This window comes from Mesoplodon densirostris, chromosome 10 (genome assembly GCF_025265405.1).
Source record: "Mesoplodon densirostris isolate mMesDen1 chromosome 10, mMesDen1 primary haplotype, whole genome shotgun sequence".
NCBI lineage: Eukaryota > Metazoa > Chordata > Mammalia > Artiodactyla > Ziphiidae > Mesoplodon > Mesoplodon densirostris.
In genome coordinates, this window is record NC_082670.1 from 71,488,074 (window position 1) to 71,503,887 (window position 15,814).

General features: G+C 57.9%; 1 protein-coding gene across 1 annotated transcript; it reads right to left on the reverse strand.

The window, feature by feature from the left end:
• Positions 1-553: 553 nt before the first annotated feature.
• Positions 554-14,736, reverse strand: MST1R (macrophage stimulating 1 receptor). The gene is given in 21 exon segments (XM_060110081.1): positions 554-737; positions 2,501-2,637; positions 2,961-3,198; positions 3,461-3,570; positions 3,665-3,846; positions 3,998-4,078; positions 4,356-4,562; positions 4,638-4,739; positions 4,909-5,071; positions 5,152-5,298; positions 5,401-5,613; positions 5,768-5,861; positions 5,957-6,118; positions 6,537-6,673; positions 6,787-6,952; positions 7,309-7,466; positions 8,132-8,302; positions 8,476-8,604; positions 8,679-8,867; positions 11,786-13,087; positions 14,491-14,736. Coding segments are annotated over 21 exon segments (4,518 nt in total).
• Positions 14,737-15,814: the final 1,078 nt, after the last annotated feature.

Consider the following 15,814-nt stretch of genomic DNA (forward strand, 5'->3'; position numbering starts at 1 on the left):
GTGCTGTTCACTCTGCCAAAAACTCTCTTACCCCGACCGCTTCTGGCACAGTTCCCACCTGACAAAGTCTCAGCAAAAATGTCACTTCCTGGGGTGGTTTCCCTTACCTCTCTATTCATCTCTCTAAGGCTGTCCTCCATTCCCTCAAAGCAGCCTGTCTTTTTCTTTCATAGCACTTACCACAATTTGTAATTAAGTATTTATTTGTTCACTTACTGATTTAAGGGCCAGTGGTCACCACTGAGTCCCCTGTGCCCAGCAGCCAGTCACACAGCAGACACTCCATACATACTCACTGCATCAAGGATCCCCTCACTGGCCCCCACTGGGAAGTGAGAGACCAATGTGCCTTGCAGCCCTCCTGTGCCCCTGAAGGTTAAGGGGCAGGGACAGGGACAGGGCAGAGGCTAGTCCAGAGGCAGCTTGGGGTTAACTTCCACCGCTACGCAGGTCCAACCCCACGATGCCTGCCTGGGGCTGAGGTCACGTGGGCCTTTGTGGCTCTGAGAGGGGCCGGGCCACCTATACTCCTGTGCACTGGTGGGAATGGCGACTATTCCGAGGGCATGTCTGCCTTGTCCGGGGCACCAGGGCCCACGTTCACGTAGGCCACAGGCAGCTGCACGTAGTGGTCCCCTTGCAACGCGGCCACCAAGCGTTCCATGTCCCCTGCCAGTGCTCCAAAGGTGGGTCGTGCTGCAGGGTCTGCAGCCCAGCAGTGCTGCATTACTGCATACCTACCGGGTAGAGGAAAACATGAGGAGCACGGTGCACCCCTACCCAGAGATTCTGCGCTATCCACCTGCTGTTGGCCCCCTGGCGGGCCACATGGGATGGAGAGTGGGTGACAGGGCCTGGTGCCTTGCATCAGCCAATTAAGGGCAGCTCTTCTCGACTGCCTTCCCACCCTGGCAGAGGTCGAATTGCCTCAGGGGTTGAGAGGCTGGACTCTTGTGTCCTGTGACCTGGGCTATGTGATCTTGAGCAAGTTCCTTAACCTGTCTGTGCCTCTGGAGTCTTCTCTGATCACAGAGCTATTGGGGCATAAAGTGAGAGGATGCCTGTGAAGTTCTTAGCTTAGGGCCCAGCTCACAAGCTATCATGGTTATCATCATGTCTTCCAGGAAGGAAGCCCAGGTCCAGTGAAATGGGGATTAAAAGCCCTGAGATGTGTGGGGCAGCTCATGGCACCATGGATTCCAAGCAGAGTTTCTCTAGGTTTGTCTGTTGGGTCCTAATACATGACCCTTTATCTTGGAAATGTCATCCCTGCCTTAAATGATACTAAAAGTGACCTACACACAATAATCTCGTATAATTCTCAGACCTCTGAGGGTGGTACTGTTATCATTCCAGCTTTGCAGGTGAGGAAACTGAAGCCCAGAGAGAAGGGACTTCCCCTGGTATGGAGGCTGCTATGGTATGCCACCCAGTTTCCCCCCTTCATTCTCCCTGTGACTTCTGATGGCTCTTGGCTGAGGCCCCCTCTAGGAACTGCCCTAGGCAGAAAAGAAATGCCTCCTCCAAGCTTACACTCCTTCCTCAGGGACATCTGTAAGCAGTGACTAATGGATGTCTGGAACAAAGACCTGGGCCCCTTGGTCTCAATTTCAGAAAACTCTGAAGGGCCATCCCAATTCCAGAGGTCCCCAGGGGATGGACTGCAGCCTCTGTTGCATCTGCATCACAGCCCAACTTCTCCCCCTACCTAGTCCTGCTTCCCTCGCCCCCAACCTACCAATAAACCCCCTGCATGTAAACCTCCATCTCAGAATCTGTTTCAGGGAGCCTGACCCGGAGGCAGATAGGCAGTGAAGTTAATTTCCCTTACTTTGAACCAGGTTCATTAGTGAAATAAATAATAAAAAGCAAAATCAAGGCAGGCAGGGCTGTGAGGAAGGGTTACTCACACCCTTCTGGAGCACAAGCTGAGTGAGACAGTAATCATCAACCACCTTCACCTACGACCTGGCTCTTCCTGTTCTAACCTCAAAGACCTCAGCACAGCTAAGGCATGCATGCTGCTTATGAAGCTGAACCACGCAACAGGCACTGATGAAACACAGCTGCTGCCATGCCTCTGGGAACAGGGAATCTGAAACTATATCCAATGAAAAAAACATTCTGATCTGGAGACGTGGAGGGGGCTAGTATGAGAGCTAATGGAACCTTTCCTTGAGGTTAAGTAAGAGGAAAAGATGGAAAACAGCCCCTCTTGGCGGGGTGAGGGGAGAGGAGTGCTAGGAAATCAAATCACTGGCCTCAACCCAGACTCTGAGTTGGGAATGGTGTTACCATGGCAACCGTGATATCCCTCCAGCACCAAGCCTCGAATGGTTGTGGAACCACAGATGAGGAAACTGAGGTCCAGAGAGGGTCCCTTTCTAGGTCAACCAGAGAATCAGTCAGAGAGCCAGGCAAGAACTCTGTCTCTGGCCCCCTCCTCCCCTCCTTGTCTCTGGGGCCCAGCTCCCTCCCATTGCCATTTCCACATACTCACAGAGAATCAGGGCAATACTCAGGCTGGGGCAGGCGCCGACCCTGGGCCAGGAAGTGCATGAGGTCAAAAGGGTGGATGTGGGGGTACGGTGGGGCACCCCGTGTCAGCAGTTCCCATAAGAGGACACCAAACGACCACTGTGGGAGGGGACAGGTGAAGGGACTCAGCTCTCGCCCTGGGGGGGACAGGTGGCCCCACCCAGGTCCCCTACCTCCCAGAGCCCTCTAGCTGGAAATGAGGGGCTTGACCCCCAAGTCAGAGCCCATTCCTCAATACCTCACAAGCATCTTCCCTCTGTCCCCGCCCACCACCAGAGCCGTCCAGAGCTGGGGCCGGGCAGGGCCTGGATTGTCTGTGAGAAGCCAATGAGTTCACAGCCTCCTCTTGCCCTGACACCTGCCCAGAGGTGGGTGAATGGGCTGTGGGGCTGCCCAGCGTGGGGATTCCCTGGGTTCATCACGATCCGGAGATCAATGGGCAAGGCCAAGTGTTCTCAGAGGCCCTGTGGACTCTGGGGCAGGTGGGGCCTAACCACGTCGGACTTGGTGGTGAATCTGTAGGTCTGCAGGCTCTCTAGCGCCATCCATTTGACAGGTAGGCGAGCATGGCGGCGCTGTTGGACACTGTAGTACTCCTTGTCCAGGACATCGCGGGCCAGACCAAAGTCAGCCACCTTGACTGTGAATGACTCATCCAGCCTGGGAGGGGAGAATCACACTCAGGACGGGCTCCCACCAGGCCCTGAACCCACCTGTTTCAGGCCCTTACAAGGTTTCTGAGCCACAGTGTCCGACTCAAGCCTGCATTGGGCAGACAGGAAAACTGAAGCCCAGAGAGGGAAAGACATGCCCAGGGCTGCACAGCAAGGACTGGAGCATGGGCCTTCCCTGAGGCACCTTTAGCTGCACGCCCTGGTGCTCTGCCCCTTGGCTTCACCCCAACCTCACTCTGGCTGCTCACATGCAGTTCCGAGCAGCCAGGTCCCGGTGCACAAACTTCTGCTCTGCCAGGTACGCCATGCCGCAGGCCACCTGCAGGCCAAAGCTGATGAGGTCCTTCACTGTGGGGTTCTGGGGGCACAGGTGGGTCAGTAGGTGAGGACGGAGCAGCTCCATTCCCAGCTGTTGCCCAAGCCCCCCAGTCCAGGGCCAGCTGAGCACTGACCCGCTGGGGTGAGCGGATGAATTGGAGCAGGTCTCCATGGCGCATATAGGGCAGCAGCACGCGGGGCAGCCCTTCAGGTGGCAGCACGATACCAATGAGAGCCATCACATTTGGGTGGTGCAGACTGCGCATGAGCAGCCCCTCACGCAGGAAGGCCTCCACCTCCTGCACCTCCGTGATGCCTGCAGAGAGGCTGGAGTCAGGCCCAGGGCATGGAGGCCCTTTACAAGGGTCAGATAGGGAAACAGAGAAGAAAGGTCTCCTGCTCAAGGTCACTCAGCGAAGTGGTAGCACAGCAGGGACGAGTATCCTGCCAGCCTCTGCTCCACTTACGACTCAGCGACTTGATGGCACAGTGGATTTGATTCTGGGCCTCATCTGTGTATTCTCCATGGTAAACAACTCCAAAATGACCTGATGAGGGAGAGACAGTGAGAGGGGCCCCAGTGCCCAGGGCTCACACCACAGCCTCCCACTGGCAACCAGACCCCAGAGCCCCAACTGGCCAACCTGACATTAAAGACAAGCAGCAGCCTCATGATGGCAGAGCCTGCAGCCCTTCCACACCCACTTAATCTGCACCAGAACCCATGGAAGACAGAACTCCTATTTCACAGATGAGCAAATGGAGGCTCAGAGTCCTGCCCAACTATCCCTTGAGCCCCAACCCCACCTGGCCTGGCCCCCATACCTTTGCCAATGACTCGGTCAGTGTGGGTGACTACCCGCTCGTGGGGAATCAGTACATCCTTGACCTCGGCCAGGAGCTCAGAGTTCAGGTCCCCGAGCTGGATGGACTCTTTCCGCAGCAGTGGGACATGGGACCCATCCCCGTTGCCTGAGAAGGACACTCTGTGGACCTGAGTGGTGGAATCCCGGCCATCAATGGCAGGGGCTGCTGAGGAAGAGAGGGAATGAGGGGCTGGTGGAGCAGAAAGTATGGTCCCAGCTTCTAGCACCTCCACCATCTCACCAAGGCCATTTCTATAGTCAGAGCTTGAGCGGAGCAGAGGCAGAGGCATGGCTCCAGTGGTCCGGTCAAGGGATGCCAAGTCGTCCAGGTTCGTCGAAAGGACTGTGGAAAAGTGGCTCCTGGTAGCCAGCCACTCCAAGCTCCTAGAGGCTGACCCTTACCCAGGAGGTGTGGGCAGACCCCTAAGGCCTGGGCAGAGAGAGGATATAGGGACTTGGAGATGTCAGAGTTTGGGGGTGGGGTTGGGTCAGGATGGGAGTGGAGAGCTCACCTAGCTTTTTTCTCTGGTGGTAACTGAAGACCAGTATGGTGGCCAGTACAGCCACAAGCAGGAGCAGGGCCAGTAGGACACCGAGGAGTATGCTCTGTGGGACCCCTTCCAGACCTGGCCGCACTACCTTGCCCAGGATGTGACACCCACCATCCACGCAGACCTGGAGGCACGTGGCAGCTCAGGCCCAGCCTGTAGGTCCTCAACCCATGTTTCCCGTAGAGGGCTAGCTGAGCTGCCTACCTGCAGTGGAGCACCGTCCTTGCCAAGTTGCAGGGAGGGGGGAAGGGGGCAGACAATCACATCCCCCCGCAGCTCATGCTGGCAGCTCTCACCGCCCACGGTCACGTTCACATCCACACAATCAGCCACAGCGCCCAGCCCAATGTACTGCAGAGACAGTCATGAGGGCTGGCCATTGCCCCCATCTCTTTCGGGCAGGGTGCAGCCTTAACCCTCCACTGTCTCCACCCCCTATCCCCCCCCACTTACCTCAAACTTAATGGCATGCTCCTCAGGCTTCAGTGCGACCAGGTCCATGCTGGGTGGGTGGGGTGGGGGCAGGAAGCGAAAGCCAGGCAGTGTGAAGCCAGCAGCTCCATCCCCCTGGGCACTCAGGTTCCCCGTCACCCACCCCTGCGGTCCTCGGACCACGTATTCGGGCAGGCGGCACCACTGCTGCTCCGGGAGCTGCCCCTCACACTGCTGGGTCCATGCAAGAGTGGTTAGCCCGGTATCCTACCTACAGCCACCCCAGACCCCTCAGCCCAGCATGGGCTGGGGCTGGAACTCAGGGGACTGGTGTGGCCTTCCTCCCTCCTGGCCAGTGCCCACTCAGCAGCTACCAGTGCCCACTCACCCTGTTCTCCACTGCCCTGCGCCCATCATGGAATGACAGCACGAGGTGCCACACTGAAGTCAGATGCTGGCCGTGGATGGTGACGTGGGAACCACTGTGGAGGAGAGCAGGGTGGTGGACTTGGGGTGCTCTCCGAGGCTGGATTCCTCATTCTCAGGAGACCAGAGTGGGCAAGAAGGTGGCACTTACGTGTAGCCACAGTTGGGGCTGATACCCAGCATGATGGGGTCTTCCTGGTAGTGGAAGTTCCAGGAGCCAGGCACTTCGGCGCCCCCCACCTGCAGGCGAATGGGAACGCGGGCGGTAGCAGCCCCGGGGGGTGTGGTACATAAAAGTTGCCCCTCGCTGACCCTGCAGAACAGGGGGATTAGGCTCAGGGGCACCCTCCATGTGATGGCTAGGCCCGACTCCTCCAGGGGCCTGCTGACCCCTGCCAGTTCCTCTGTTGGTCATCTCCTCAACTTGCCCGTACTCCATGGGTCTGTCTGAAGATAGGGTGGTCCTAGAAAGGCCTCCAAGAAGTCAGGGAGGGAACAGGTTCCCCCCACAGCCTTGGCTGCAGCCAGTGGACTCTGTAATGGGCTCTCTTGCCATCCCAAACCACCTCTGGGCCGGAGGGAGCAGCAGACACTTCTTCCTGGACCTGTTCCCTACATTGAGTGACTGAGCCCTCCTTCCCCTGCCCTGTCGGGGATCCAAGCACCACCTGATGAGGGCTCCCCTATGTGGGACCCTGTGGCCTCCCATCCCCTTTCCCACCGGCACTTACCGTTTCAGCAGGCACTCAGTCCCATTGACCAGCACAGCCCGGCTGGTGCCAACAGATAGGCCTTGGCCTTCAAGGGTGAGGCAGGTACCCCCTGCCCGTGGACCAAAGAGGGGTTGTACTGCTGTCAGCATGGGTTCCTAAGAGGGCATGGAGGTGGCTTAGCTTGGAGCAGGAGGCACTCCACTCCAAACTCTTCCCTGCCCGAATTGCCCAGCTGGCCAAGGGCACAAACAAGGAAAGGTGGCCTCACCATGAAAGAGAAGCCTCGCAGCATGGAGGTGCCATCTACCCGGAAGTGCTTTCCCAGTGGCATGTTGGTCACAGTGAGGCTGACGTTGGCAGGCCCGGCTTCCTGTGTGCCCAAGGGCTCCAGTTCACACTCAAGCTCCTCTACAAAGTCCTTCCGGGGTACTTGGCTGGGACATCAGGGGAACTCAAGGTCAGCCAGGGGTCACACAGGCCTGGTTGCATGCCCACCAAAAATCACAGGTCTCATCTGAGCTTGAAGATAGCATCTCTCTACCCATGGCTTCATCCAGGATCGGCAGGATCTGACGGGTCAGGGACTAGCTTTGCCATGACTCAACAGACAGGTAGGGCATATGTAGGCTCAAGAAGGGACAGAGATGTCTTCCCAGACAGAAAGCAACCAGAGCTACTACAGCTTGCCTCATACCTCCTTGCCCCATACAAGCAGAGGACAGGGTCTCACAGGGAAGGGGCTGCTTGGTTATCCCCATCAGGGATAGAAAGGGCAGGGACCAAGTCATACCTGACTGAGTTGCCTTTGAGCAGCAGTCGGCAGGGACTTTGACCCACAGTGACCTGATGGGTGCCCTCAGGCACCAGACCAGGAGGATGCAGGTAGAAGTTGGAGCCACACAGGGTCAGTCTCGTGCTGCCCCTTAGGGGTCCACTGTGGGGGCTGAACTGAGAGGGGAGGAGAAGAGAGCCTGAGTACTTTCATGCGTCGGGACTCTCAGCCCTGTCTGCTTTCCCCTAAGTTTTCTGCCACACTCCTTGCCTGCCTCACACTCCAGTCACTCTAGATCACTTGCTTGTCCTCACTCAATACTTTTCTGCCTCTAAGTCTTTGCATGTGCCATCCCCTCTGCCAAGAATACCCTCCTTGGGACCTCCCTGGTGGCGCAGTGGTTAAGAATCCATCTGCCAATTCAGGAGACACGGGTTCAATCCCTGGTCCGGGAAGATCCCACACGCCGCGGAGCAACTAAGCCCGTGTGCCACAACTCCTGAGCCTACGCTCTAGAGCCCGCGAGCCACAACTACTGAAGCCCGCGCGCCTAGAACCCATGCTCTGTGACAAGAGAAAACACCGCAATGAGAAGCACATGCACCGAAATGAAGAGTAGCCCCCGCTCACCACAACTAGAGAAAGCCCCGTGCGCAGCAATGAAAACCCAACGCAGCCAAAATAAATAAATCAATTTATTAAAAGTTAAAAAAAAGAATGTCCTCCTTGTAAATACTGAAGACATCCCAGGCCTGAGGAAGATCATGGTTAAGACCTGCTGACCTCCACCCCAGGCCCAGTTTGTCCCACACTTACCTGTGCCCTGCCAGGCAAGCCATACCTTAGTAAGCTCGGGTGGGCAATGGTCCTGTTGCCAGGAGCCAGGACACTCCTTCTGTCGGCCACACATGCCCCCACACCATCCACAGCCCATGAAACGCTGTGCCCGCAGGCAACGCCCACAGGTGAGGAAGTGGCGGCAGCCAGGGCCCTGGATAGGTACCTGGAAGACCTTGGACAAACAGGTGGCTCAGGGGTGGCTGAAGGGGGAGACTAAGCCCCTTAGACCCCCTGGTCCTACTGTAGATCAGGGTGGGGGGACCTGTGTGTCAATGCCTCCTTGGATCTGATGGAGAAGCTGTGCTCCCAACAGCCCAGCCCCGGGCCCTACCCTGCCCACCTTACCTGGTCCCCAGAGGCAAAGAGCAGGTGGTCCCCAAGGCGACTGACATCCCGATGCACAGGCTGCCCATTGCTGCCCAGTGAGAAGTTGGACACGTACAGCAAGTAGTTGAGAGACCTGGCCAGCTCCACCTGGGACAGGTCGGCTGTGAGCAAAATGGGGACAGGGATCCCGGGACAAGGGGCTGTGGAGATGAGGGACCTACCTGCAGGATGCGCCCGTCGGCTGTGCCCATGTGGGCCACTGTGACATTGTCGAGACGTGTCACGTGCAATGCAGTGACCTGCGCTGGTCCTAACAGCCCGTTGAATAGGTCCACCCGTAAGAGGCTGCTGCTGACCAGCAGAGGGAAGTGGCGGCAGCTGGTTTTGGGGCTGGGAGCCACCAGGCCAGGCTGGGGAGGGTCAGGGAAGGAGTCAGGGCTCATCTCCATGAACTGACCCCTTGGGGCTTCTGTCAGTGACCACAGCAGCCTAAACTCCCACCCCTCACCTGGCTTGGCTGGAGAAGGCCCCAGTCCTGCCAGTTACCCCACCGCCTCCATGGGGCTCTCAGATGTAGCAAGGCCAGGGAAGAAGGCCAAGGCTGTAACGCTGGCTCCTCCTACACCTAGCCCTACCCTGCCATGGCCATTCTGATAATGAGTTACTGAGTTTTACAGAGCCAACCCCATTCTGTCCTCACAGCCACGCTGTAGAGTGGGTTCTCTCATCACCCCCATTTTACAGATAAGGAAACTGGCTCAGAGAGGTTTGCTCACCTGTCAAAGGCCTTATCGCCTCTCAGGAGACGAGCCAGGTCGCAAGTCTGAGTTCCTGACCAGAGTCCTCTCCTGCCCCCTGCTGGTCCTGCCCTGCACTTCAATAAACCCTGTCCCCTCTTCAGGCTTCAGTCTCTCCACCTGCTTAAGGGGCTGAACTCTGAGGTTAACTGGCCAGCACAGGGTTGGTAACGTCGTCCTTCTCCCTGAGATGCCAAAGGTCTTCCTGTACCTCCAGCTGCTACCTGTACCTCCTTCAGGGTACAGGAGGGATAAACCAAGGCCTGAAGGTCCAGGTAACAGGAGACACTAATTTCTCCCCTGCTCTTAGCAGGGGGGTGTTCGGGGGACACTCAGTGCCCCAGTGCCGAGCTGTGGAAGCTTCTGGGAAACCAGGAGGTGAGGGTATGGATGCAGGGTATTGGAGCTGGGTGCAAGGTGCAGGCAGGGCTCTGTGGCCCAGTAGCTTGGGACCCTCCTTTGCCAGCCCTAAGCGTACTCCTCAAGGCTGATGGAAGGCCCCTATCAGACTAAGTATGCTTAACCCAGTCCTGAGACCTCAGTGCTGATTATAAGTCTTGGGAACAAGACCTCAGCATAGAGCTGAGCCCTGAAACTCCACACACTGGATCTATAGGGTGAGTGGGTGGGGACTGAGACTCTGTCCTCACTGGAGGTGAGTAAAAGTCCTGGCCCTAGCAGGAAGCCAGCCAGGTGTTTTCAGTATGACTCAGGGACAGGTGGGGCTGTGGGGTGGAAAAGAGGCCCTACCCTGGTCAGAGCTGCACCGCTGTCTGTTTGCCCCTGGGCTCCAGGGCTTTAGCTCTGAATTTCCAGGCTTGTCTGGATTTCCAGGCTCCAGCCTCCTGAAAAGACTCAAGTATCCAATGCCCCATAGAGGAGGGTGACTCCACCAGACTCAAACCCTATCTGAACCCATGGAGGGCAGGTACCAGCTCTGAGCCCCTCAGGCTTCGTGAAGGCAGCCAAGATGAGCACACAGTGGCTTTCTTCCTGGAGGCTGCATGCCCAGTCACTGGACAAACACTGTACAGGCTGGTTCACACACTGCCTGGGGTCCTGGCCAGCCTGTGGGCAGGGCTTGAGATTAGTCCTTTTGGAGCCTTGCACTGCCAAGTCGTGCTGGGTGTCTTCTGATCCCCTGACCACTAGCCAAGTCAGGGAGAGGTTCTGACTCCCCAGAGAGAAGGAGAGGAGGGCAGTCAGGGCTGCCCAGACCCAGACTAGGGATCTCAACCCCTAGGGCCTCCTCAACCCAGAGGGAGTGAGTTGAAGGAGGGAGGCAGAAGATCCCCCCATCCCTCATTGTGTGTAAATTCTCTCCCACCACTGGGGCATCAATCAGAGCAAAAGGAGTCAGTGAAGAATGTCACAGCAGGGCCAGAGCCACAGGGCAGCCAAAGACTCAGAGAGCAGTGACTGTGGGTTAGCTCCCTGAAAGGCCACTTGTCCAATGCCATTTGTTTGTTCGTTCACCCCATTTCCTTGGCTTAATCTCTTGTAATGTAGGGTGGGACTGTTTCAATAGCTTCAAGGGATAAGTTTTGGGTTTGTCATCAGGGAAGCATTTTAAGGAACGTCCTCTTAGTCTCTGCTCTAGCTCCCTGACACCATGGCTGAAGAGAACCTGGGTAGGGTCTGCAGGAAGGAGCACCTAGTTCAGCATAGGGTGGGAGACCTCCTGCCTGGGGTGAGAAGGGCCCCAACTATGGTAAAAGCCTGGGACTGCTACATGGTGAACCAAATCCAACCAGCCCCTCCTAGGCCTTTACTCATCCCCAGATGTTTAGTTGCTTGCACAAGACCGGGGTGAGCCTCCTGGAATTTACTAGAGCCAAGCCACCTTCTCACTACGTCCTGAATCCTCCCCCAATCACCCCACGAAGAACAATCAGGGATGAGCGGGTCAGGAAAGCCCAAGGCATGCAGGCTCCCTGACAAGCCACCAACTTCCAAGGCCTGGAAGGCTCTCTGGAACAGGGGTGGAGGGGAGCATTCTCTGACAACTCCTGCCCCACCCTCTTGAGAAAGCAGAGCAAAACAAGTATTCCCACGGGGAAAGCGAAAACATGTTGGTGAGTAGATGTGAGTCTGGGTGAATTTGTGAGTATCTGCCTGTGGGGGGGAGGGCGCTGTTTTTTTGTGTGTCCCTAAGGGGGACAGGTATGTGGTGGGCAGGTAGGAAGGGACAACCATTATTGTACCCAGAGTTTGGAAGTGTGCCTGGTAGAGAGACAGTTATGATGTAATCCAGTTTTCACACAACAAGGGAAATTACCTAAAAAAGCAAGGGGCCACGGTAAGTGAGAGGGTTTAAGGAGCAAAATGGTGTAGCAACGGGGTCTAGCCTGGCTGGGAGATGAGCTTCCAGTGTGGCCTTTGTTTGGCTGATTCCCTCACACCACCCCCTAAGAAATTGGGTGGAAGAGAAAACTTCTCCCTGCCTGCCCTCCCCATCCCAGACCCTCTCAGTGCTGGAAGAGAAGCATGTGCACACTGCTCACAAGTGAGGGCCCTTTCTTTCTGCTCACCGGGTCAGGGCAAAAACTGGGCAACTGGAAGAAGTCGAGGCCTCGCCGGAGGCCAGGGTGGACAGGAGGCTCACAACAGCGCTCCACACCCTGCTCGATGAGAGTGTCCAGCAAGTCTACAGGGAACGCACAGACGACAGAGTTGGGATCCACACCTGGGCCGCTGTCTCTGCTAGCCGAGAAGACCCCGAATAGCACTTCCTGGCCCTCAGCGATGCTCAGCTCAGTGGCCAGTCGCCCGCCCACTGGAGCAGCGTGGGCCGCCCGCAGCACTGGGTAGGGCTGCGCGCCCTCACGGGCCGCGCGCCGCCGGCGTTTAGGTGCAAAACGGCAGTCGAGGACCAGCTCGCGGTAGTCTCCCAGGTCAGTCTCGACAGCGCTGAGCCGTGCCAGGCGCGTGTGTAAGGCGCCAGGAGCGTCTACCACGTTGGCTGGCTGCACAGTCAGGAAATAGACGAAGGCTCCTGCACGAAAACTGTACACGTATTCGATGCGGTAGGAAGCCAGGTGCTCAGGCACCACTGACAGTGCTGCAAAGCCTGGTGCAAATCCTGAGGCGTCGGCCTTGAGGCGCCGGATGGACACTGAGCGTGGGCTGAAGCTGGCGGCCACCGCCGAGTCCAGTGAGGATGCCACGTAGAAGTAGGAGGCATGGCCCTGATCAACCACGGTTACGAGGGTGCCCAGCGGGCTGGCCACACAGTCGGGACAGTCCTCCGGATGATTGTGGTGCGCCGAGAAAAGGCAGACTGGCGGAGCCAGGTGCAGGGCTGTCCCGCGGGGCTCTAGCTCATGCAGGAAACAGCGTCCCTGAAGGCTGGAGCCACAACTGATCAGTGCGGGCAGCACCGGTTCCAGCACCAGAACCTGCGCATCCGTGTCTCCCGGCGGGCCGTGGGAGCCTGGGCCACAGGCCGCACACGTCTGGCAGTCAGGGGCCCCAGCAGGGCCGGTGGCCAGGCTCTCAACTGGCTGCAGATCAGGCCCAAGCACATGCAGGCGATTGCGTGTGGCCACGAAGACGGCACTCCCTTCCCTGCCGCCCTCGTAGGTTGCCACAGCCTGTACCGACCGGCCGGCCGAGAAGCTGGGCACCAAGTACTCCACGTCAAAGTCGCGGGAGGCAGCATAGGGGATGCGCGGGCACTGCCAGGACCCTCCCGTCTCGGGCACCGCCGGTAGCAGCGGCGGCAGCAGCAGCAGCAGCAGCAGTAGTAACAGGAAGGGCTGCAATGGCGGTGGGTGGAGCTCCATCGAGGCCCAAATGGGGCCCCGCGGAGGTTCCTGCAGGCCTAAGCCTGGCTGGGAGCCGATGAGAAGTCTGGGTTCGGACAAGCGTCGAGCGCAGGTCCTGGGAGCCCTGGGGCACCGACCCCACCGGGACTCCTGAGATGCCCACCGCCTTCTCCTGCCCTCGGGTCTGAGCACCTGGCGCGGGCGGGGACACACGCAGAGAGGCCGCCCCACCTGTTGCCCCAGCTGCCGTTCCCAGCCGGTGCTTGGAGCAAAGTCTGTCTGAGTGCCAGGGGCGGGGCGGGCGGGGCCAGGGTGCGGGCGCGGGGCCTGTGGGCGGGGCCTGCTCTATGCCTGGCCTAGCCCAGCCCTTCTGCCTGTTCGACTTTCCTGGCCCTCGGAAGCCTGGGTCCTACAACTATACTCGGTCCCCTTTTTCTCAGTGGCCTGCGGGTGGGTGTGCGTGGAGTGGCCTGGAGAGAGGTTAAGTAGATCTGAGCTGTCCCGTCCCGCCCCCCACGACCGACTGGGCGAAGTGAGGGGGCGTGTTGCCCCAGCGCATTTGAGGACCACCTGGCCTATTTCTTCTCTTAGCGCCAGGATACAGCAACATCCTCAGACACTCGTTCCGGGCAGGGCCTGGGGGACCCACCGTGTGGGGAACAGAGGCCAGGAATGTGTGGAGAACCAGAGGGGAGGTGTGGAGAGACCCCAGGAGTGGCACTAGCTTCTGTGGGCAGGGACTATCCCTCTGTGGGCCTGCCCTGGGCTGACAGTGACAGGATGGTGTCAGGATGGTGCATTGCATCCCGCCTGCCCAGGGCAGGTGGGATTTATAAGATGGGGCCAGCCCTGTTGGCTGGACTTTAGAGTCAGAGGAGAAGCAACTTATGTGGAGGCCCATCCCTAGCTCTGGTCTGTCCACTGCTGCCGCAGTAGGTGGCAGCTGTAGGATGGGGACAATAAAACACAAAAGGTTGGCCTTCATTCCTGGCTCTGCTCCAGGGCCTCCCTGATATGAGGGAAACACGGGCTTTGGCTCTCAGGGCACCTCTAACCTGCTCTGTAAGCCATGCTGGGCCTCAGCCTCTCAGTCTCTGAAATGAGGGTGTAGTTCTCACTAGGTGGTTACCCAGAGTTCTCTCTCCGGGCTGTGATATGTGCGGGGCAGGGGTAGGGGAGTCAACTCAGGTCTGCTCTTGCCATCTCTCAGCATCTGCTCCTTGGTAACTGGCTCCCCACAACACTAGAGGGGGGCCCTGGGGGATATCCTTAGCCTGACATCCCCTTCAGCCAGGTGGGCCTGGACCCTGGAGGGAGGGAAAGCATCACAGGGTGGCCCATGGCTGAGGTCTGAGGGACCTGTGAACTGTGAGTCCCAGAGCTTTGGAGGGTAATGGGTGGGGGTGGGGAGAGGAGCCCTCAGCCCAATGGGATTCAGCCTGATTCTACGAGTTATCTCCTCTACTCACCATCCAGCCCATACTCCTTGTTCTTCCTTCCAGGAGCACGCTTTTCCCTTCCTTCTCTTGCAACTTAGGTGGCATCTCCTCCAGGAAGCCTACCTGATCCAGGCGGTGACAAGTCCATTCTGTGGGTCCCACAGACCCTGTGCTACACCTACCCCAGCACAGTTTACTCTGGATACCTGACTCCCCCCATCCCCCATTCCTAATGCTGGACTCCCCTATCCCTCCAGGCTGGAGCTTAATGAGCATCTGGTGACAGGGTGGAAACAGCACGGGGGCGGCCACACCCAGTGCTGGGAGTATACCGTGCCTGAGGCAACATAAAAGGCACTCCTTTCGCTAACCAGAATTGACCCGGAAATGAATAAACACACATCAGAAATTATGGCACCATTCCTGTGTTCCACAGTCAACATTTCTAAAGATAGTCATGCAGGGCAAAACTGATATGAAACATTCCCTGCCCAGAGCTGAGACATGGGTTCTTGTGACCCCTATTCTGCCTCAGGACATTGGGAGAGACTTCTAGGGGTTGGGAGGAAACTTGAGGGGTCCTCCCCATTCACCTGTTTTGGGGGTGGGTGTGCAGCAGTCAACAGTTGGTTCTCTGCTGCCATCATGTGGCCAAGCTGTTGGCTGCCCCCAGGCTGGCATCTCCTCTGAGGTAGCCTTGGTCTTTGACAGCAGGCATCCACAGAGTGCCCTTTCCTCCCTCCTCATCCACTTGGTCTGTGGGAGGGGGGCAGGCAAGCCAGGTGGGGGAAGTCAGCTAATGGAGCCTTGCAGTGCCGAATACAAGAGCTTTCTCAAGGTGAATTCACAAGGCCTGGCCCACGTTCAGCTAAGGACCTACCCCACTGCCCTTGCATTTGTCACCTTGAAGGAGTGCTAGCCACTTTGCCCTCTTTGGGCTCTCACTCCCCTCTGAACACTACTCCAGAGAACTAGTGCCAGCCTCTTTCTCCAACGCAAAGAGATCATCCTAGTGACAGCAGGGGGACCTCTGTAACCACAATATGACCATGTCACTCTGCAGCTTTAAAACATTTTGTGGGGCTTCCCTGGTGGCGCGGTGGTTGGGAGTCCGCCTGCCGATGCAGGGGACGCGGGTTTGTGCCCCGGTCCGGGAAGATCCCACATGCCGCGGAGCGGCTGGGCCCGTGAGCCATGGCTGCTGAGCCTGCGCATCCGGAGCCTGTGCTCCGCAACAGGAGAGGCCACAACAGTGAGAGGCCTGCGTACCGCAAAAAAAAACCCCAAAACAAAAAAGCATTCTGTGGCTCCCCACTGCCAGACTTCTACCTGGAGTTTGAGAACCCTAGGCTTT